Here is a 25839-nt window from a genome sequence, read left to right as displayed (position 1 = left end):
ATAAGTAGTGGAATAATGGTCGAAACAAGGATTTCATGACAAATACCGGCACACGTTATGCGTCCGGGTCGGGGATCACTTTAAATAAAATTAATCATATGCTGACCGTGTTTTGTTGCATATTATGTAAGTAGCTTTTTATTTCGAGTCACTAACAGTAAATACAGTCGTGGAGGTCGCATCAAATGTAATGGAAGAATGGCCGTAGCAAGGATTTCATGACAAATACCGGCACACGTTATGCGTCCAGGTCGGGGATCGAACATGCGTTTTTCGAATTTTTTATCAAGCGCAGTGTAATAAACATTCACTTAAATTTAAATCAATCATATGCTCACCATGTATTATTGCATAGTAATACTTATATTATATTGATATTAGTGTGTCTCTAAAGATAATTTGTTTCATAAAATAACTAACCAGCGTAGTTTTGACTATCAAGAACATCCATTTCCTCGTTTCGAGGTCGACTGACGCAAACGGTTGTTTGTTCATACACGGCACTTGTCAGAATAGCAGTTTCACTTCGTTCGATACAAGGAAAATATCTGTATACTTCAATATGCCGTCCCGCAATGGTGTGAGTGAGCCTCAACAGTATGTCAACAACTGAAATAAACGAGTGTTGTGCCTTATGCTCCATTAATGCACACACTGTTGAACCAAGTATATATATTATTAAAAATATAACAAAATTATATATATATATATATTTGATTGCTTACAATAGACATTTCTCAAACGAGGAACGGATGTGGACGTTTTTATCTTCAATATATAGCCTTAGGTAACATATTTATTGCACAAAAATGCATAAAAAATATTTCAGCAATAATCTGCCTTTCAAACAAAAGAACAACTTCCATCTGAAATCGCATGTGTTAACTATTCGTATATACATTTATTACATCTCTTTATATAAATACAGTTCGTCGCTTTTTATAGAAAGAATCTTTCACTTTTTTCTCGACGTTTGGTCAGACAGTTGCAAATTGAAATACTATTTGTACAGAATGATGAAAGGAAATATATACTTGATCAAATGTGCTATTATATTATTTATTTATTTTCAAATCAGCTCACAAATCTACCATAAATACTAAACTTCAACTGTTAAGCTAAAATATTTATTACTAAGCCAGACGTTGCGCCGCGAATGCATGCTACTTCTGATTTTCCGATTACTTCGGTAAGTCCATGTTTGTAGGATAAAGAAAATAGTTATTTTTTCTGTGAATAATTATATCATTCTGATTGTGCAACATATCGTATAAATATGACATACATATTAAAATCATGTTTTGTAAGTGTGCAATTCCTAAAACATGAACATTTGCGCATTTCTATTTTTCATTTATTGTTATCGCTGCATACAAATATGTAACACATCTATGTTAAAACAAATTAAACAGCTTCGCCGAAAATAAGAACTACAGCACAATTTTAAACATGAAGACATGTGTAAGTTCTTACAAAAATGAATTTGAAACGCGTTATTAGGATTGTGTCTGTATGAAGACCCCATGCAAACTCATATCAGAAATGACAAAAATGTTTGCTACATTCACAAAAAACGTTTGATTATATCGTCGATATACTTAAGAGTCTAACATTTTCCCGAATGTATCTTTATATACATTTTAAAGCGTGTAGTTGCCTTAGCCATTCGTATAGTCGATCTACTTGAACGTTATGTATTTTTGCAAACATGTCTAAGTGGTTGCTCGATGATTCGCCCGTGTGTCGCATAATTAGATAAGCTTTTTCTACCGTAATTGAAAGAAGGCGTTTAATTATTTTTTTACTGAATACAACTTTCTTTTATCATACTGTGGCAAAAAATGATAAAATATATATAGTCTTAAAACCAGTTGTCGTTTCGTGCAATATTTAAAAAAGTGTGATCTATACTATTTAACGAGGATTTGGTATGTATTTAAAAATAATATACCTCATGATATAAACATTGTTTTAAGTAGCCGCCGTATTATACAATAAGCAAACAGGATTGTTCTTGAACATAGAGACGGTAACATTTGTATAGCATTCTCTGTTCTTAAATCTTAAACAAGACTTACGTTTAAACATTTTAAGCCATCGTTGGCTTTCTTTATGTCATACGTAACGTATCCAAAACGTTTATATAGTCGACATAATCTGCAATCGTGTACACACAACAGAAATAAAGAAACTTGAAAAGCACATCAAGTTTAATATACCCCCACAATTATCCCCGGAAAGAAACGTTTACTTGCAGCGGACCGCTTTTATAATATCATAGACAATTACCGCTTTCAGACGCTTTAAACGCAAAATAGACGGACAAATAATGTGCTGTGTTTTTAATTTTCGCGACTCGAGACGACTGACGCGTGACCGTTGATTTCAGGTTAAACATGAATTTCGGAGTGGAAGATAGTGGCCGTTGGCCGTTATGGTCAGGTGGCCGTTAAATTCAAGTGTAATATAGAGTGTTTTTCGTCGGGGGGATTCCAGACTGACCGTTGTCTGCAGGTGACCGGTAAATTCAGGTGGCCGTTAGGTCAGTTTCGACTGTAATGAAAATTTTAACAATCTAAGGTATTCTTGTATTGATTTATCAAAGTGTCATGTTAAGCGACAATCATGTGAGTTATTGTGCAACAGCGCATTCTCTTATTCTCAGCGCCACCTTTTTGACATCGACTCCCCTCTTTTGAAAATGCATAATGATCTAGTAATCCGACTATACGAATATTTTGCAATTCCAACAACTCCATGTTTTGAAAGAAAAAAATATGTAATAAATTATGTTATTGGGTTTCTCAACCTGCGAGTTTAATGCCTTAATGGACCTTTGCTTTGGCTGTATAGTATACCCAACTTGGCATTTTATACTAAAGAGCCAGTTAACATTATGTTCGTTATTATATAATAATACAGTGAAATGGTATGAAATCGAAAAACAAACAAAATAACTTAGAGGAAAGTACAAAACAAAATTATCAAATGTAAGGAAACTTACTCGCTGTATTTCGGAAGATTACTATGCACGAAACTCTGTCTTCTTTCATGTTCACTTCTAATACAGAGTTTTTCGATTGACTATCAAAATACGACTTGATGGTCTCTGTGTCCAAGTCAGCAGGTAAGTGTGTGATGTACACATTTCTTGTCATAGGAACTGGGCTGAATAACAATTCTGCGTTGTCCAACGGACGTGCCGTGCATGTCCTGATTACTTTATTGATATCTGTCACACAATGACACAAATCATTTGAACTTACATATTGCAATAAATTCTACAAAGCGTATCAATACAGTTGTTATTTTTTCGTACACTGTAGCCATTCCAAGTTGCAGATCAAATGCTTAAATTTTTTTTTTTTTTTTTTTAAACGGGTATCAATTTTAAAAAATAACATATTATTTAATAGGTTAATTTATTTGTTTATTCGACGACCGATTTAAACAAAAATTTAAGAACATAATTTATAAGTAAATGTTCATTACCTGCAAAAAAACCTATATTCCAGAATAGCACAGTCTAAGACAAGTCAAGTGTAGGTGTGAAACATTATTTTACATGTAAAATGGAATTTATGATTTATGTCATGACAATCGATAAAGATGGTGTTTTATTCTTTTACTTAATGCTAATTTTCTAAATTTTAATATGTTTATTACATATATTGAAATGTAAATTTGATTGCCTTTTGACATAGCAAAACTTGAATCTTCATTTAAACATGATATTAAATGCAAACAAATTAAAACATGTTTAAATGTTTAACAAGTTTTGCATAATGAATATTACTTATAATACGAAGCAACATAAGAACTACGTGAATACCAATATTTTCTTTGAAAGTTGCCAAGGCAACAGTGGGGTCACGTGTATGAAATGTCATCGACCCCTGTTCCATGATGTATCCAGTTGTTGCAAGCATATATTTGGCTATGTGTATCTCGGTATTGTACAAGGGAATTCCCCTAATAAGTAACTTGTTCGGGTAAGTTAAATCTTCATCTGAAATAATATCAATGTCAACCATATTTGCCAACATGTTAACGTTGAGAAATGATATTCGTGCTCAGGTGAGCTAAACTATATTTACATGTTAACAATGAATGGTCCTTAAGTAAGGTTCAGTTGATATGAACAGAACAGAACAGAACAGAATAGTTTATTTTTGACTTAAGCATGTGAAGCTCATCGTCATTAACATACATATAAATAACAGCATGCGTTGAAGTACACACAAAAACACACATCATTTTAAAGAATAAATAATCTAAATAAACACGAAATAAACATATTTCATGAACATATTTCGTGAGAATGGTACATGGATGTTTAATTTGCGGCACACAGATACATAATAGTCAACATTTGTGCGAAAAAAATACCTTTCCTAAATGGGCAGGAATGTTATAGACAAGTATTTTTCCATTACAATTGTGATCATAGGTCTATACACTATCAGGAAGCAGACTGTACACGGTCATGGTATTTCACATATTTTCTACGATTGATAACGCTAGGCATGCGTTGTACTAGTATCAGCAAGTAGTCGGTACGTATCCACTAAATGCCATGTTACCGCTTTTCGTCGATTTATTTCGCTAAGCCTGTGCACTACTTAACCAACTTTAATATTAGAGTATAAGAGTTAAAGCGGTAAATACGGTTGAAATTAAATTTGATTGAACGCTTGAATACGAAACCCAATTGGTGGCCAAAAAAATTACGATACTTTGACAAATAACCAACCAGACGATTTTCTTAAAAAATACATTTTGACCTCGCTGTGACTTGACTCAAATTGGCCTGTACGTTGTCAATATCAATATATTAACCAAATGTCATCAAAATTAGAAAAAGGTTGCCCCTAAAATTTTTACTAGCTAAAATTAAACGCACGACTACGGATGTCGGAAATGTAGTGGTCACAATATCTAACCATAAGCACATCGTGCTCAGATGAGCTAAAATAGATTTACACAATGACATCACAATGACTCTCCTTTAAGGAGGTTTCGTTTCCAATTATATTAGAAGATTAAAAATCTTGTTTACCATTATAATTAAAACAGCATAACTTATACATGTAAAATGTAACTTCCAATGTTAGTAAGAAAGGTATTTACAATTATTTGATTTCGGCTGAAAATCGATTTTCATTTATAAACATTACATAACATGATTAAAATTGGGATCACCTCCTTACAATCTAAATTAAGGTGATCACATGCACATATGCAGAGTACCGAAACAATATAAAAAACTTTGCAAAAGGGTCACTCAAGGATAATTCCTGTTAAGTTCAGCGAAATTTGACTCAGCGTTTGAAGATGACTCGTGGTGTGAATAAAAAGTTTAGGACGGACGCACACAATCACAATGGTATTATTTGAACAACATAAGTGAGCCACTGTACGGTTTTACATAAACATATTTAACCTATTGGAACTGTGTTTTTAAAGAACAAAATCTGTGAGTTACTTTAAGAACAGTTTGACCTACGGAACATTCTTAGCACATAAATTGTAGAATACTCTTGGCCATGTTTTTCCTGGAATAAGATTAAAAACCTTGAACATGAATTTAACAAAAACTATGTAGAAAACCCATTTAGTTTCATACCAAAAATGAACGCCTTTGAATTTGCAAATACAGACAAAAGATTTTCTTCATTTAAGTCCATGCAAAACTGGTGAACCAGTGGCATATGCATATTTTTAACAAACTTTGTACAAGAACCCTTGATAATGACACATACCAAATATGAAACTGTAAGCATTTCTGCTTCTGACAAGATTTATTATAGTTTCTCCGATATAGTGTAATACGTGTCAACCATGGGATTTACCCAGTATTTATGATAGGGAAATGATTTTTATCAAACTTTTAATAGAACCACAATACGATGATATATTGGAACTAAAACATATTTGAGCATTGCGGTTTTAAAGAAGAGGTTTTTAAATTGTTCATCTTAAAAAACATATTTTGGCCCAAAGACCTTTATTATGAATGTACTGTGAAGATTCAACATTTGTCATAACAGACTACTCAATGGATATTCCTGTGAAGTGTGGTCGAAATATTCACAGCAGATCATGAGGAACTGTCGTCAATTAAGTCTGGGGCAGACATCATGCGCGGACGTTCGACGGACCTAACGATTTTAAATATCTTACCATGAGACAGATGTGCTCAGGTGAGCTTAAAAAAGTGTGACATAGTGTTCACAATTTTAAAGATTAATATAAATATGAACGCGATCAACAAGAGTATACATATCTCGTTTTTTATACTTTTGGTTGTGTTCTCAATATACCGACTGCCAAAGACCTACCCACCTGCAATAGCGATGCGGGAAGATTGTCGGATTGATCAAAGCGTTCTAATAAAAAGAAATGGTTCAGTAATTTGAAAACAGACACTGACAGAATTGAACATTACCAGTTAACACGTATCCCTGTGTTACGTAACTCTCGACTGGTCTTCCTGGAGAAACATAAAGTGACAATTGGTCAATTGTATGAGTTTTATCGTTCCTCTCGCCATCTTGCCCACAGACAGTCAACATGGTTGGTGCCAGTTGATAGACTGAAAATGAAATTTAAATTAATTTTACTTAAAAAGTGCAATTAAATAAATGCTTAACTATGATAATTAATTATATGATAATGATAGTTTTAAATCGAATTTATCCTCAATAAAACTGTTTCATACTTACGGATTGACTGGACACACTTCTCGAAATCCTCTTCATATACGTCTACTTTTAGTTCGAGATCTTCAAACCCAAGATATGTCCGTAGGTGTTCTTGAACTGGTAGAAATGCCTTCGCTATTATTCCAGTCAGATATTTGCTTAAAAATTCTAACCAGCTGTTAAAATTGGCAAATCTTATGTAAAGCGCCATGCATTCATTTTTTACGTCTATGAGGTCGACTCCTCCTACAAAATACACTTCATTATAGTGATATTGCAAAGGCATAGAAATATAAACGCTCACTAAAAAGAATATGTTACACGTAAGTCAGTTTTGCCGATATTAATAATATTACATTACATATGGTGGTCTGATTTACTCACTTACAAGGTATTCCCTTCTATTGGATCATATTTTAACATTACTTCAAGCAATTAGTAGCATATGTTTTTTACAACTATATTTTAACACATGCAAACTATTTGAGGGCCGGCAGTAAAGGTATTAATGCTAAGCAAACCTTTAAATAGTTCATCAACTACTGTTTGGAGTCGTTGCTGCAGAACAGTTATTGGTACACCCTGGCGAACACCGTTCATGGATTTTACTAACACATCGGAAACGAGTGTTTCGCCCTGAGAAATGTTCACGTTCACCACGAGTTTTGAATCTGTGATATTTACATATGACACATAAAGTAATTTAAAGTGCATAGGTTTTATTCGCGCTAATTCTCATATAGATACATATAAAAAAAAGCATTGTATAATACTCGAACAGAACGCAGAAGGAAATTCCGACCCGAGCACAGAAAAGCAAACAATAAAGTTATCTTAAACTGAAAAAAAACTTATGAAGCCTTGGTACAATTTAATTTTGTTTAATTTATTTATCATTTAACATACAACCCGCGCTGATGCTTGTCTATGTTTCTACTCGGGACAACCTCATCGTCTTAAAGTTCGTACGCATTAAGACTCAAATTCATTATTGAATAGAATCAAAATTTAGAAGGGATTCAATAGCTTCCATAGCATGATATACGTTTGCCATTAACAGCTTCATAGTTTATGATCAAAAATGAAGAACACAAAACAGTCGAGCAGAAGCGCATAACTCGACGTAAGTATTTCCAAAGCCGCATAAGATGTGATACAGTTCAAGGGAAACATATTTGAAATAATGAACGTTGTCGGAAAGTCCAAATAGAGGCACCGATTTTTTTTATATAGTAAATACCATTTTTACTTCTCGAGAACATCAAATAATTGTATGACTAGCTTGTGTTTATTAATTCTTTCCATGGATTTCGATACATATATATCTTATTTAAGATTATTAATGTACGCCGCAAAATGACGCACATATAATGATTAAGAAAGAGTAATCTAGCCAGGCGACAGAATATCGAATATGGAAGGGTCTCTCTGCTACTACATGCTTGTTGCTAAATACGAGTTGCATATATTGCTCAATGACAATTGTATATTGCTTATTGACAAATCCATGTTGACATAATAAAACCTGCATTTGAATTGTGTTACATAACAGCTGTATTTGTGTTTCTTGCATTTGCTGTAGAAACAATTCATCGTTCATGCGCCTTAATACTAACGTGCAGTCATTTTAAACTTATCATTTGTTTTGTGTGTGAATGACATATGCTTTAAACTCTAACCTAAGTGCATTTGGCTTTGTTGCTGTCTCCATTGATGATTAGTCTACGCATGTACTGGGTTTTATTTTTTCATCGTACACATAATTAATTAAACATTATCGCGCACATTATTATACAGAGAGACTACTCTTGCAAGTTAACGATAACATCCGGTGTGAAGACGTTTGACAATAATATTGATGTCCGAGCTGGTCGTTGTGATAGTACAATTCACAAAGAGATTCGTATTTGTTCAGACTAGTTAATACTAAAGGATATGATTAATTTGCAGATTTCAAAGCATACGGGCCCTTGAACGTACGCCCACGTAGTTAATGCTCAATACTTACGTGTGTGCTTGCACATGTATGCGTGCGTTTACACTTGCGTCCGCGAGTCCGATTTGATTGTGTTGTGTGTGTTCGTGTGTGTTTAAATGCTTACGACGACTAAACGAGAATATATTTCGAAGCTTATTTTTTTACTTGGCGCGATAATAAATGGGTTTGAACAAAGTCCACAGAGTTGAGAATTGCGTGTACCAACCACTGCATATGGACACATTAAGCCGCGTGTATACATGATTAAGCGACACAAAATTAGGGAGCATAAAAATGGTCATATTATTGTTGGCACCAAGTAAGGTCCAGTGCTGTTGTTTTATATATGTAAGTAAAATTGTGTGTAATGAAAAGCAATTCACGAAATGCAGACTTATATCATTGCATGTCTCCCAGTAACAGCAGTGGTCTGCTGGATATACAAACCAGCATGTAACATGTGGCGATTGCAAGTTGTTACGCAGTGAGCAACATCAGGCTTTCAAAGTCAAAAAGAAACATACTTTTGGCCTTTGGGAGATCGAATGTACTGGACCACGTATTTAAACAGACCACAGAATGATAAACTAAAGATTCGTGAACGTTTGGATCAAGCAATCAAGCATCATTCAATTAATCAAGTAAACAATCAATTAATCAGTCAAACACGATATAACTCTAACCACATAGGTGATAACGTCAGAACCCAACCCTGAAAAATTTATCTACAGTAGTTCGTCATAACCGATACAGTCCCACGTCATTTAAAATGTTAAAATATCTGTGAAACCATTTAACTGCGTAATGTCAACAAAATATCGATGTAGGATTCCAATGTGTTCAGCTGTGTTATTAATGGGCGAGCTTTGTTACTGACAGGAAAACATGGACGTATGAAAGTACTGACAGACAAACGTATTAAACATGCATTGATTTGCTTGCGCTCACAAAACTTGCATTTTATTGACTCGCAGAGACAGGAATTTTCAACGAAAATAGCCATTGTGTGTATAGTGCTCAAGTTTCATTACGCAATTGTCATTTAGCAACATGAATGGACTAGCGGATATTCACTTTCATAATCGAACACATCGTCAGTATTTTTTTATTTTCTCTTTTACAAGCTTAACAATACATATGTAAGACATTTAGCAAAGTGGTGACACTTCTTCTCCACATGGTTAACATTGTTGGTAAATGACTTTACAATTGCATGATGAATGACGTGGTTATGGTTTGGACCAACTGCCTTATAAGCAAATTGAACCTTGACCTTTTTGAGTGACCTTAATCTGTGAAGTTGACGAGAGTTGAAACTGACAAATGACATACAGTCTCAACGTGGTAAACATTTGTTATAAATAATGGTGTAGTTGCATGATGAATGACATGGTTAAAGTCCGGACAATCGGTTTTATTGCCAAATTTAAAATCTGATTACTAAATGTGACATTGACGGTGGAGAGGTAGAGATGCGGAGAAGAGTGTCTAATGCGACACATCGTCAAATCCTGGTTGTCATTTATGGTGTTATTTTACAGGCGCAAGGTGAATGATTTAGTTACAGCCAGTACAAACTATTGCGATGCTAAATTTTGTGACATTGATCTTTGAGGTAGGCACACGCGTATTACACGCGACACGCCATCACCTCATGTGGTTGTCATTTGTGGTATTTTTTTAAAGTTCAGGCTGAATTGCTATGTTACATTTCGGTCAAAATTTTTTATGGTATGCTTTGACATTTGACCTTGAAGTATGGCATTGACCTTTGAGGATGGGATACATTTGTTACATGCGGCACACCGTCCCATCATGGTAATCATCAGAAGTAAGATATTATTAACTTGTATGATAAATGACAAATTAACAATGCTGACAATCAGTTGTATTTGACATTTGACTTCTTATCGTTACCGTGACCGTTGAAATAAGGCGAAAGCTAAAACACGCGACATGTCGGCTAAAGATTGTGAAAAGTTTTGGTGAGTAATGTCGAAACACACACACACACACACACACGCACACACAACAGGCTTTCCAACTTGCTGTATGAACACAATTCCCTGACTTTTTCCTGATGGAAAATAAAAATTACAAGATCATAATTTCTTGTTTTAGACGTCCTCAATAAATAGCAGCTGCAGACAATAACATGAATTATAGGTATTTACTAATAGTATACTAAGCTACATGTATACTACAAAGCCACCATAGCCATGCATGGGGAAATCGATTTGCTATTTTAATTGTATGGACTTTTCGACACAAGTCAGGAAAATCAGACCAATCAAATTCCCTTATTTTTCCCTAATTTCAGGAACTTTTTCCAAACTCCCTGACTTTTCCCTGGCTGGAAAAGGTGAAAGTCTTTTTCCAGGTTTTCCCTAATTTCCAGGTTGGCTAGGAACCCTGCACAAAGTTTAAGTCCAGAGGAGCTCGGATGCAAACACGCACACTCAATCTCGACCATTGTGACTTCTCGATCAAGCCTTCTGCAAGTTGGCTTTTTTATCTAAGCAAGCGCTAACCCCTAACCGTTTACATGTATGCGATTTGGCACACCCGATAGTTCAGTGTTACTGTTTATGCATTAAACAAAAAGCAACATTTAAGTTTTGTTCTCAGAAATAATAAAATAAATAAATAAAACAACCATGTTCATGGGGTAATCAACAAATTGTTACAAAATTCTTACATGTTTCTTGCCATGCTTGCAAAATATATATGTAATATAAATCCATTACCAAGTTCTATAGAATATATATAATATACAAACCAGGTCAAAATGCTTTGTTTGACCAGCTACATTTACAGTTCATTATCAGTTCATAAAGCAAACGTCAAATGTTTTTTTACCTGGTACTTGAACAGTAATAGGTGTTGGCGACTGCAATGACTTCTCGAACAATTGATTAACTACTGCCAAAACTGGAAAAAGAAAAAATACAAGTATCATAATAGGAGTATAATATGATGCATTTTGTCATTGTGTGAACAAGCTAAAATGATCATGGGTTGTTTATCACTAAACAATTAACAATATAGTGTATATGTGTAAGTTAAACAAGAGTAAAGACAACAAATGGGGTAGGTTAAAGGTATGTTGTTAAAGATTGCATAACAATCGTTTGAGCATAACGTCGGACTATTGAAATACTAGTTCACTTAGCTGAGACATGAAGAAACTAAACGTGTATGTGTATATTTAATAGTGCAAGCTATTAACTATTTAAGTCCATATATATCATGTGACCCATGGGGCTTGGCCAGTTTTTATCCCAGGGTCATTATCTTAACAAACATGATAGAGGTCTACCATAAACTGTTATATGCCAAATACCAAACCTAACAGTAACACAAGAGCATTATTTGAACAAACTTGGTAGATTAAAAACCAAATAATGTTACACAACAAATATTAAACCCCCGGCGCAAGAGGTTACATAGATGATCAAAAAGGTACATACAATATCAGTCTATATAAATCATGATATCCCTGGGGTTTGGATAGTTTTGACACAATGGGAATTTTTTTAACGTAGCAAGTAAAGAAACACTGTACGATTTTACAGACCAATCATTAAATCCGAAACCATTACAATTATAAGCGATGTTTTAAGTTTCTATTTTCAAAATCTATTTTAGCTCCAGGAACCAATAAATGCAACGGGCCGGAACGACTTACAATTTTGAAAGAGCATTCTGTATCATTATTCCTCAAATGTAACGTTTCATTAAAATCTGCCCATCGGTTCACGTGGAGAAATGGTGAGAAGAAAGTTAACGGATGAACAATTAGACTCGATAAATATCACGGTATCCTTAATGCCCCCAATGAACACTATATGCTCAGACGGGATAATAAGGGAAGCAAAAACATATTCATATTAAATGTATTTGTCACATAAATTAAAATGATTTGAAAAATAAATTTGGAAAATCTGGACAAAACTAAAATATGTTCTATACCAAATACACAATCTCTGGGCCTTGCAGCGTAATATAAGATTTTATACATTAGAAAGATTCCGTTTATTTGAATAGCACATTTCAGGCATTTAAAACCCCGAATATTCAATTATACAGAGTATTCATATACATGGAGTCAGAATTATTCGCCACTATTTCATTTTTACAATGATATATATCGTTATTATGTAGTGAGAAAAATTGCATATTAAAAGAAATGTTATAATACTATTTATTTGATTTGACAGTGGACACAGTGGTCTAGTGCTGGTCTAGGAATCGAAAGGTCAATGGATTTTTCTCAGCACAAAATTAATCACACGCTTGCTCCTCTCCACCCAGGTGTATAAAGGGGTACCTTTGAGGGAAATGAGCCGTGGCTGCTTACTGCGCTGATTGTAAACGGAAGACTTATCCGATTGATCAGAGAGTGAATGTGAAAGTATGTTGATGATACACAAGTCATCATAACAGATTCTAAACCCGAACCGTAAACCTTTTAACAATCTTATAAACACCGAGAGTGGCATAAATTGTGTTTTCTCTTTTAAATGTATATGGTGCTCTTGGACAATAATATATATATATATATATATATATATATATATATATATATATATATATATATATATATATATATATATATATATATATATATATATATATATATATATATATATATATATATATATATATATATTATATAAATTATAAATAAATATTATAAATATATATAAATTTGTGCGCATGAATTGTTCTGATATACAATCTTCCAATTAGTTTAAATTTGACATATATTCTTTGAAACATAATTAGTTTTATAAATAAAAACACTAATAAAAAAACAAAAGAGCATCGTTTTGATGTGGACAAAAGGTTTCTTTTATTCAAAACTGAGGCGACCATGCTCACCTACAGAGAAGATACACTATGGCAACCTTAGTATATGTTTCTGGATTCGATTTCTGAACTTTAGCAAACTGTCTGTCCTCAATGCTGATGAATTCGAACATAAAAAGAGTAATCGAGTTACTGTTTCAACAAACACAGACCTTGCTGTTTTGAGGTGAAATTGACTGTAATTTTATGGGAACATTTCAGCCAATGGTCTACCCCTAGGGTAGAACGAGAGAAACACCATTGTTTATCCTCGAAAACAATTCCTTTGTTTTTTTCTCAAAAAGTTCATTTGTGCTGGTCCCTACCTAAATTCCGTGTCCAGATGGGATCCATCACAGAAGACTTAGAACACCAATTATATCACTGTGAAAGCACTACATTTGGAATCAGGATTTAGCTATATTCAATTAAAGTGTTATGTTTATATTATTGAACACTGTGTGCTCACATATGGGCAACAATATAGCTCCATTGTGCGGCAAATTCGAACTCTAATGGCATGATTTAAACAAGCTTGGCAGAAAACCACCAATATGTGTTATATGCACAAAAGTACACTGCTTAGTCTTGTTGTTAAAGAGAATGAATTTAGGTCATTTTACTAAATAAGTGTACAGACATCACGTGAACCCTGAGGCGTGGCCATTTAATACCCAAGAGGCATGAATGAACAACTTTAGAAGATGACCGCTAGGCGATCTAACATACAAAATATTAAAGCCCTAACCCATGAAGAAGACGATTTATTTTTTATTTTTATTTTTTTAATCTGTTTTGAGATCTACAATTGCAACTGATCGGAACTAGTTGAAACACATTGTAAAAGAGTCACACAATGACCATTCTTGTATTATCATTAATATCTTCGAAGCGATTCAGAAGGCGAAGTCGTTAGACGAAACAATTAACGTGTCTTTTATGCACTAGTTGACTTTCTTAAAAAATGTTTTAAAAAGGTATTTAAAAAACACACTACATCTATTAATGTTTAATTGTGAACCCAACAATGTCACGTGAGCCTGCACCCTGCTGGTTGTATACCAATTCACTTTCTTTGTCGAAGTATTTAACTTATTAATATTTTAAAACACCCGATATGAATTTGCTGTATACTTTTCTCCTTTGTTAATGTTGAACAAAGTTATTTATATTGTTTATTTTATCAAATTGAAGTAATTAAAGGTAAAAAATACAGTAAAATGGCATGATAATGTTTACACTTGTGAAATATAATCATAGAATATAATAACATGTTTGACAAAATCTACCAATATCGATAAAAGCGATGGACTTGCTCACATATTGTTTTATTTTTGAAAAATGCCATTCAGTATTTTTATTAATAAATCTATAATGTGTTTAATAGTATTAACTAATGATAGTAGCAAGAAAAAAAGATGAATAAAAACAGTACCGTCCCTGGGATTGGAACCCGCGACATCTGGAAGCAATAGCCGGTGCCCTACATTTGCCACACGCATGCTTTAGTATTTGTAGCAGTCACGTTTAAACGTTATGTTAGCACTTCACGTTACAATTTTCAGCGTTACAAACGATTTTTGATTATAATACTAGTTGCGCATGATGATCATCCATATTAATTCTTAGAAAAAAAAAGTTATTTCGTTTGTTAAAACATAAGTAAATATACTTAAACATTCTGTTTTGATATTTGATAATTATTTTGAAATTTGTCAGTTTACCAAACTGTGGGCGAGTCCTTTTAAGGGTATTAAATCACATCAATTATAATATATTAATAATATCTTCTTTAAAAATGTAAATACATTAGATCGTTTTATCATAAGCCGGCCATTGACAATGGTAGGTTTTGGTTATGAGATTATGGTCTACTTTGGCCGATTATGTGTGGTGAATTGCGCAATGACCAACCAAAACAGAGATCCTGTAATGACGAAGGTTGTGATTCATACAAATGCGGACGCAAATTCCAGCACACAATAATACCTGTTTATTGCAGGAATCACGAGGGTTGGTTTTTATTTGAAACACGCATAATAGTAAGCTGAGCATTTTACTAATTGTACTTAACAAAGAATTATTAAGAACTTTTGTCAGTCATTTTAACGTCTAGACTATCATTAGCGGCTAAAATAACCCCAACAAATCACTTTTAACATTCACTAAAATGCATTAATTTCAAGCGGCGATATAAAAACTTGGTCAGCTTAGTTCTGCAAAGAAGAGGAACGCAACATGCGTACAATGCGGACAGTCTTGTGCACTAAATTTAACGTAATTCAGGCAATATGACATAACATAGTCTGCGTTCTATTGATTGAAATTACTATGCTCGGCGCGGTTTAATATGTTGTGGAAACAGTGATTTTAAGTATTTGCAAAGTTTGCAAAACTTAATTTTGTTCAAATCTTATTACAAAATCATATCTTTAATGAAACATTTTGAATATAAACTTGAGATGCCGACAATTTTTATTAACTAACATTAAGCCAATAGGGTATATCTAGTGTGCAGGAGCTGTATTACTGTCTTAAGCAATTATGAGAATTGAAAGGTATTATTGTAGTGGCAAGAGAGATTTCTTTTATGTTTTAACATACTTTATCTCATGACAGTTTTAACTGTGCTTTTCCTTACGCAATCTATACAAAATAGTCAGTAAACAACTTGTTTTAGCAGAAGTATGAATACTCAGACTATTTCGATTTTGTTTTGTTATATAATTGTATTCATTTATGAATACATAGTTATGAATCAAAGCATCATTTATAGAAATATTGGTACTGATGTTATAAGTAACACATTAAGAATGTTTAGCTTTTCCAAACTACATGTAGCACGCCACGATTATCCGCGTTTGTAGCACGCCACGATTATCCGCGTTTGTAGCACGCCACGATTATCCGCGTTTGTAGCACGCCACGATTATCCGCGTTTGTAGCACGCCACGATTATCCGCGTTTGTAGCACGCCACGATTATCCGCGTTTGTAGCACGCCACGATTATCCGCGTTTGAAGCACGCCACGATTATCCGCGTTTAATCTTAAAACAAGGTGATTTCCGCGGTGCTGTTTATTAAGGGCGTATTTAATCCCTAAATTATGCAAATTAAATTTGTAAACGTAAGTTATTTTTGGGGGGATCATCCTATACCTGTTGCTTAAAAGAGTTATTAGCTCCGAGATGAATCTGGATTTAAAAGAGAATCGTTCATTTTAATATATTTTGCTATTTAAATAATAATAAAATAATAAACACTTTTCTTTCTACTTTCTGGCATAAACAAGTACACTTAGGATAATTAAGTATGGGTTTTAAATGCCATTTTAATGGATCATCGGCATAACGTGAAGTTTGGGAATACCTCAACTAAAGTGATTGACTGGACTAAAATTAGTATCCACCGATTCGATGAAGTGAAGAAAGTAAGTGGCATGTTTCAGGCTTCGTTATATTTGGACTCACCCATATGTTTTTATGTGTGTGATTTCTTTTTTTTTTAAATAAAACTGCAACGACTTTTCAATATATGTAACCATGTATTGTGAACGAAATTTTGGCACCGGCATCGAAAGAAACATAAGTTTTTAAAGCGCTAAGGAAACTCTGCGAACAATAAAGCAAACAACGAACCTTCAGAAACTCTAGCAGAAGGAAATATCTTGCAATTATCTAAATCGTTCATAACAAAACACGAACTATAAGCATAAAATGGTCCAAACTGAGAGCGCCGCATTGGGACGATCGATAAGTACAATTCTTATTATTATTAAATTTATCAAATCAATTTAATTTCAGATTAATATGTTATGAAATCCATTATATTTATATCATATTTAATTCAAGGCAGTATCTACTTTAAAATAACTAAACTAATAGCTAATTATACCCTTAAAACTGTGATCGATTACTTACTTTGAGGAATCTGTTCAGAGTGACCTAAAATTTTCTTGGCATCCTGTAACATAACAAATAAAGCATTAACTAACAAATAAACCATTAACTATACAACAAGCAATTTAGCGTGATATGGTTCAATAAAATACGTATTACAAAATTGCACCCGTCTTCATTTGTTATTTGCAAACAGTTGAGCAGACTAGCATTTAGACTTTGGTAATGTGACGGAAAATTATTATTGCATGGATTTTGAGATATAGAATTGTCTGATAGCACATGTATGTTGCGCAACACGAATCGATACTTTGTGTATAGGCGTTAACGTGTTTCTCTATATCAAGAGGGTCATGATGGCTCACATGTGTTCATGGGACATCAATTGCTGGAGACCTGGCCCACATTTAAACTTGGCTTAGATATTGTCAAGATGTTGACCAAGTTTAATAAAAAAAAGAGTCATAAATGTTGCCTCTATGGTGGTAAACGGTTTTATAGTATTTGACCTGGTGAATTGGTTTATGTTCGCACGTGACCTAGATTCGAGCTCGCAGTAGGAAAGGTCGAGATAAACATGACCAGGTTTTATTAAGATTGTGTTAAATATATTACATCTAGAGTGGATACAATTTCTATTTCTTTCTGACATCGGACGCGGTGAACCAATTTTGGGATGAACATGACTAAGATTCGCATGAGGTCTACATTGTTTACATAAACATTCTTCATTATGTAATCAAAATTGAGTAATGGATTTGGCCTTTAGAATGGCAACAAGATTATCTCTAAGAGTTGACATTTTGACCCAGTGGACGCACGTAATTCATATTCAAACTCGGCTTAGATATTGTAAAATAAACATACTGACCAAGTTGTATCAAGACTGAGACATATTGCTGCTTTCGAAGTGGTAAAAAGGTTTTGATATGATTTGTCTCGGTGACATTGTTTTCCGGAGGAACGTGACAGCGATTTGAACTCGGCGTAATCAATCCAAAGATGAATGTTATCAAGATTGTGTTAAAAGTATGGTCTCTAGAGTGGAAATCGTAGTTTTTCTTTTCTCACATTGAACCTGGTGACCGAATTTATAGACGTACGCGACCCGTATGAGGACTCGGTCTATGTTAAGTAAAGATAAACATTCTTAACATGTTTCTTCAAGATTGAGTAATAAATGTTGCATTGGTAGTGGAAACAATGTGATCAAACAATTTGATCGTATTACCAAGTTTAAAGACGAAGGTGACCCAGATTCAAACTCGGCTTAGATATGGTCAATATAATTATTATCACGATGGTTTATCAATTTTTAGTTGGAAATGTCTATTGAGTGGTGACAAGGTTATTTCTAACATTTGACCTGTTTATCAACTTATTGAACGCGCGTACACAAATTCGAGATAAACATTCTTACCACGTTTCATCAAGATTGTATGAAAAATGGGGTCTTTCAAGTGGAAACAAGCTTAAAGTTCGCGACGAAAACCGCACTACAGACACCGCACAACGCACGACCACGGACGCCAGACAACGAGCGATTGCAATAGCTCGTTTTGAAAACTTCGTGCTGTGTAGAGCTAATTATAAAAACAATCACACTTACAACAGCAATCTCGTTAATGGTCGTATGTTGAGCAGCAATTCCTTTTTGTATGTTGCTTACGATTTTCTTGTGCTCTTCCAAACGCGTTTTGTTTTTCGTGTGGTCCTCTTGTAATGTTAGCAAATGTTTCTCTATATAAATAAATCTTTGTTCTAGTAATCGTATGTGTTCGTCTTCGTTAGTTTTTAAATTGGCTATTTCTTTTTTGAAAAGGTCTGTACTGACTTGTTGCTCTAACATCTTTTTCACCTCTCTGATGGCTTCAATAGTTTCTTCTCTAGCAGTCATTTCGTCTTCTATTGTTACTTTTCCGTTGTCATGTTCTAACTAATATCAAAAGAACATGTATGTTTCAAAGTAAGCTACACACGAAATATGGAACAAATTCTATATATGATGTGAATTTTTATTTTCAAGAAGGCGCTCAACCTAGACCCCAATAAACAAATTGTTCTCAGCATATATTGTTCACAATATTCCAAAATAGACTTGTACGACAAACTGCTCCAACACCTGACGACTATAGTTGAGAACCAACCGCAAACAGGTTTACGAGATTTTGCTTATATTAAACCTACTAACCTAGTTTTGGAACCCTTTGATCCTGCTTAGAACTCTTCTGATGAATTATTAGGATAATTGTTCTCAAATAGTTTTACCCCACGTGATCCATTTTAACAAGGCTGAGTTCGCATTGAGAAAACTGTTTGCACAAAGTTTAACAAAAAGTGGGCAATACATGTGGTATATGGTGCGTTCCCAAGCTGTTTATTTAATTTGACCAAAGGAACTTTATTATGTGTGACCATATTTGAAACAGTTTCAAAATCAGCCAAAATATAATTTTGACAAATGATGTTACCAACTTTTATAAAGATTGGTCAATAAATGTGATTTCTAAAGTGGTCCCAATCGTTAATGTAATTTTACCCAGTGACCTATGTTTTGACCGCATATGACCCAGATTCCAGCTCGTCTATGTTATCTTTGGAAAAAGTTTCATGAAGATCATGAAACATCTGACGTATAAAAAGGTGTGTAACATGTTTGTGTTATAATTTTGACGCATTACATATGGTTTAACTCATATGACCCAGTTTAAAACTCGACCAAACTATCACTCAGACAAATTTCATGACACGTTGCACGGAGATTGGACTTACAATGTCACTTGTAGTGTCCACAAGCTTTTTCTTCGATTTTCTAGGTGACCTATTTATGTTCCCATGTGACCCAGCTTTTAACTCGACCTAAATATCATTGAAACAAAACGTTGTGCCCAAGTTTCATGGAAGTCTATCCATACATGTAATTTGTTGGATGTTCATAAGCTTTTTCTTCTATTTCACTTAGTGACATAGTATTCGACCTTAAGTGAGCCAGTTTCAAACCCGGCCGAGATATCTGTAAAACAAATGTCCTGACCAATTTTCATGAAGATTAACCTCAAATTAACATCTGGAGTGGTCAACTGTTTTCTTGAATTGGACCTAGTGAATAGTTTACTCACATCAAAAAGTGTCAAACAAAAACGAATTATAACATTTACACATGTTGTGACTAGGCTCCATTACGATTAGAAAAATAATATGGTTTTCACAGGGCAAATGCTGAAGACTAGACACTTGACGGACGACAAATACTCGTATGACCTTGAATTACAGTTTACTTCTGTTGCCAAAAAAAGTAGAGGTTTATGTAAATTAAAGATTCACATATACTAAACATTTATCTAAAGGAAAATGTACGTACAGTGTGCAGCTTGTTAAGCTCTTCATTGGCAGATGGATAGCCATCAAAAATAGTAAGCTTGAGTGCTTTTTCAATAAGTCTCACGTATGTCAGAAAATCATTCCCAGACACCGCCATTGATCCTGAATGACACATTCCGTTCCGAATATCCCGAACCTGAAAAAGAGTCAGGCCAAAGAATGAGAATACGATTTAAGTGTGTAATAAATGTAAGTTTATTTTGTTAAATGTTATATAAAAATATAATAACAAGATTTAAACTACGTTGATAAAACATAGAAAAAACAAGGTCATTTACGTCAATACTATGTTAAACACCTTTACGCCTTGTAAATGAAACCATCGTCGGATACCCACGACTAATTCATTCCGTTACTCTCCAGCATGATAAATGGAGAGTAGCGGAAGGGGTCGAACGTGGGTATCCGACGATGAAATGAAACATGATCACGTTCAAGTAAAAAAGGACAGGTAAAAAAGGGACTCAAGAATAACTTAAGGGGACAAACTGCTACATATTGACCTCAATAAAAAAGCAGTTTAAGTGTAAACAAATTTCCATAATAATGACGACCCAAAACCTTTTTTATTGACAAAAGTAAATGTCACGCACTTTTTACCTTTAGTAAGTTGAACTTAATTATGTTATGTTAAGAATAGATCCATCAAAAGAGTGAATTGTATATATTATATATATAAAATGACCAGTCTACTTGCTTTATTTATAGTGTGTATATAGTTATGTGACATATTTTCGCGATGTACTTTCGATTTCACATCTCGAAATTTTATTACCGAATATACTGAAAATATGAACTTTTTTCAAGTAATGTAATATACCAGTCGTGATATTTTAATCAATATAACCTAATAATTGTACAAAAATACAATATTTTAGAACTTTTCTTTTTTCGTTATTCGTGGTTGACTGTCCCTTTAATATTCTTATTTCACAATACAATAAATAATATAGTTTTACCCCAAGTCATTAATACTTTATTAAGTCGATAAAAAAGTCTGAATATTTGAATGTATGTATCCAGTACTAATTGTTATACATGTAACCATTGTTAGTTTGCATTATAAGCCTTTAATTAAAATAAATTAATTTGATATATTTCGCACCCAAATTGTTAGTGTTTTAAAGATTTCTGACCTTGTTCTAGCAGGCAAATAACAATTTTAAACATGTTTATGGGGCATAACCCTCTCGATAATTGACGGATTTAAAACATTCATTCAGATTTGTAGTTACCATGCTGTAATCTTCAATTTGAATGTCTAAAACCTGTATCCTTTTGGAACGAAATAAAAACACTATGGAAGCGTGTTTGTATGAACGCACTATTATTTCGTACGGTAATAAAACAATAAGGAGATGATTAAAGTCATGTTAACACATGTTCGACCTGTAAACGTTTTACTATTAAATAATCACTGTGCAGTGTCGGTTATGATAGTTATGTACGTTATATCTGTTAAGATAAGCACAACATATTTTAGTTTATAATTAACCATCTTAACCATCTAAATTTAACAAACACAAAATCTAAACGATATATGTCAATGTTAAACATACGTATTACCTGCCCAACCCCCATTCAATCAAAAGTACATCAAATTACAAAATGTTAATCAATTAGGTTTGGATATTTAAAAGTACGCTTGTTCAAGAGCTTTCCGGAAAAGCAATATTTTTGAAATTTTCCATATAAACCAATAGTAATTTCCTGATTGTTATTGCGTTTTTGTATTTATATTAATTTTATAAATAAACGGTGTGTGTCTATAAATTGACATGACGCCTTATCAGTGATCGCTCCGCCCACTTAATCACGTGGCTCAGCGGGAAGAAAACCTAGACAAGCTAACACCAAAATGGCTTCTTTGCCTATGGACTGCATATAGATTTACGCGATATTCCGGATGATTGTATGGACTTGTTTAACACCATATTACACTTGTAAAGGGGTTGATGCCATTTAGTTATTCTGCAAATGCAAAAAATATACGATTAAAGAGAACATCAGCTATTTATAACGGGTAAATCGGTACATTAAACACGCTCTCAAACGCTTGCGCGCTTACCAAAATCGAACCCGTTATTACGTGTAATGGTGGTATTTGCAATAAATTAACACTTCACCGGTATTTACCCGTGTTATTAACAAAATTATTACCGAAACATTCCCCCCTACCCGTGTATTTGACACGAAATAGCGCTTTATAACTGGGAATTCGTTGAAGTTTTACGGGCTTTCTGACGCCGGGTGGGTACCTCAATCCCACATGTTATTGCGTATAAAAGTGATATTAATCATATTAAACATTGCTTATGGGACATTTATAAATCACTTTAATTTAAAGCGCAAAAACAAGACAGTAAGTTTGGACATTGTCTGATATAAAAATAGCGTTGTACGAAATGGAATACGGTCAGGCTATTATAAATTAATAAGGCTACCAATATCAGACGCTCGCGCAGGTACCGACTTCTCCGAAGTTACCGCATTTATTGGTTAACTAATATTAGTAATAATAACTCTTTTACAATAGCATTTATCGAAACGTCTTTATTAAAATAATAACAAAATGGTTTTCACTTGTTTCTGACACACACAGAAACGCGATTTTTAACGGGGATTTCGTAAAGTTACAAGAATTGGGTACCGAAATTATCAATTATTTTACATGCACACGTGACATAATACATACTTAATACCCGGTAATGCTTAGTTATTGCTTATATGACATTTCAAGTTTGTGAAATAAATTAATGTTCTATAAAGGGGATCTCGGTAATTCTTGAAGCTTCCACTCGCTCTTGTCAAGACCGCATTGCCGCGTTGGAAATGGTATAAATTTAATTCATCTAACTTATCTTTCTGGATACCAAATGTCAGAGTTGCATTAACCCTTTTTACACCGTTTTCGCCATATTTCATTTCCGTTTTTTAAATCCGAACAAAATAAACAAAACTCGTTTAAAAAATGAGATCTAGGCATTCGAGCTCCTAGTGTGGATCAAAAGCGTTTTTTGGTGACACCACATGAGTGCAAATGTGTAGATACCGTTTATAAGATAATATATCACATGTCACCTTCCAATAACATGTATGATGTCAATTAAGTGCATTACTATCAAAGTTATAAAATACAGCATGAATTAGGCTTCATGCTGGGTTTTATTTCTCTTTAAGTAATGCAGATGAACCTCGCTTCTGACCTAGTAACTGATAAAACTATGTTTAAAAAAGTGAAATATTATGTGATAATCAGATCGATAACATAAACTATTTAAATCTGCTAGTATATCCGATAAAAATATATTATAATTGTCTTTGACAGTGTTGACGTTCAGTTGTTCGTGGTGACGACTGCGTGTATTTATACATCTCTTACACTACTCAAGATCTCTTTTCGGCTTTGGAAACGATATAAATTAAATGTCACCAACTAATCTTTCAGGATATCGATTGTCCGAGTTACATAATCCCCATTGACACCGTTTAACCATTTTTAATCGTTTTTTAAAGAGGAAAACAAACGAAACTCGTTGGAATAAAAGTGAACCTAAACATGTAGCTTGTCTAGAAAATGGCGGACAGGTCGTTGCTAACGAGTGCGCCCGATTAATCGATTGCTGATTGGTGGATCAATTCTAGTGGGCGGAGCGATCATAGATAAGGCGTCATGTCAATTGTACTGTAGACTTACTGAACAACAAAACAAATAGGAATCAAACTAACACTTGCAAAATATCAAATTATGACCATTTACTACCAATACATTTTTTTAAGTATTTCACATAAACAAAAATAAGACACACCTTTTCAAGACATTCTAAGTCGGTGCCGAATGCCGTCTTCAACAATTCGTTGCTGGTGCAAATCTGCACAAAAGCTGTTATATCCGCCTCTGAAATGTCTTTCTTCTCCTTGTACCCTGGAGTATGAATGAAGCACTTGATCCTTTCCCATGGACCACGTGTATCATCTGACCAAAATTCGGAATTGGTATTGGACCAGTTGGGAGCATTCTTGACGTGCACGTCTATTATCCGATCACATAAATACCCACAACTCCCGTTGTCTGGACAAACCTTGTTTGTCTTTTTCTTTTTGGGTGGTTTTAATTCATCAACTTTACACAAATTGCACGTATATGCTTTCGATCCCGAAAGGTGTTTAATATAACTAATGTCCTTCAGGTATTGTTTAGCACATTGGTCTTTCATAAAAGGTAGAATAGCGTCTTTAAAACATCTGAGCGCTAGCCACGTTTTCACCCAGTTTCGTGTACCTATGTCCTTGAGTTCAATATCCATTCTTCAGTCCATGCACAATAACTTAATTTTCAAATGGGACGACTGACATAAATCCTTCTGAATGACGTAAAGTAAATATTAAAACACAACACCGGTTTTCTTCGTATTTTCATTAGATCAGACACGCAAAACGATCAAATTACATGTACTGTGCTGTACATGCACAAACATGTTTTATAATATGTTTGGAATTTTATGTTTAAACCTTCACATAAGTTTTGATAATAAATAAGTTTATATCATTCGAAAGATTAAATGTATGTGCCATTAGATATAGCAGTGTTATCCTTCATCTCTTCACGCTTGTTTATTTTTGTTTCGGGGATTCCCGAACATAAATTTAGTGAAACTGTTTTATTATAACAATGCAAAATACGATGCATGTATGGAGAATTCCCTAAACAAAGATGTATTCGTGTATAGTTACGTATCCATATATATTGTAAAGTATGGTTTAATCTCACACTTTGAAAAAATGCCTCTGATATCCATTTTAAAAACAAATTGCGACTGATTTAAATGTATATATATATCTTATGCACTCTAGATGAAAATGTCGCAAAGGTTCTACATAAAGGTCAATGAACTATACACGACGTTATTCCAGCTGATGAGTTAGATTATTCTTATCACTCTTGCAACATATAAACGAGATTTGTTTTGTTTAATGGGCTCCAATCTAATTAAACCACTTTGAAATCGAAAGTACAAATGCTAA

General features: G+C 33.8%; 1 protein-coding gene across 1 annotated transcript; it reads right to left on the bottom strand.

Annotated features, from left to right (window-relative positions):
- Positions 1 to 415: 415 nt before the first annotated feature.
- LOC127831085 (uncharacterized) lies at positions 416 to 25839 on the bottom strand. The gene is made up of 11 exons (XM_052356072.1): positions 24624 to 25839; positions 20795 to 20950; positions 19043 to 19369; positions 17455 to 17497; positions 11542 to 11613; positions 7226 to 7375; positions 6726 to 6950; positions 6449 to 6595; positions 3833 to 4009; positions 3005 to 3232; positions 416 to 609 (listed from the first exon to the last, which is right to left on the bottom strand). Exons 1-11 carry the CDS (start codon positions 25119 to 25121, stop codon positions 416 to 418), a joined length of 2217 nt encoding a protein of 738 aa, XP_052212032.1. The 5' UTR covers positions 25122 to 25839.

This window comes from Dreissena polymorpha, chromosome 5, assembly GCF_020536995.1.
Source record: "Dreissena polymorpha isolate Duluth1 chromosome 5, UMN_Dpol_1.0, whole genome shotgun sequence".
NCBI lineage: Eukaryota > Metazoa > Mollusca > Bivalvia > Myida > Dreissenidae > Dreissena > Dreissena polymorpha.
This window is presented reverse-complemented; position numbering and strand designations above follow the sequence as displayed.

Coding starts and splice junctions, on each gene's coding strand:
- LOC127831085 (XM_052356072.1), bottom strand. CDS start 25,121: ATGGATATTGAACTCAAGGACATAGGTACACGAAACTGGGTGAAAACG. Junction 6,596..6,725: donor GAAGTGTGTCCAGTCAATCC/GTAAGTATGAAA, acceptor TTTCATTTTCAG/TCTATCAACTGGCACCAACC. Junction 4,010..6,448: donor ACAGGGATACGTGTTAACTG/GTAATGTTCAAT, acceptor ATATTATTTCAG/ATGAAGATTTAACTTACCCG.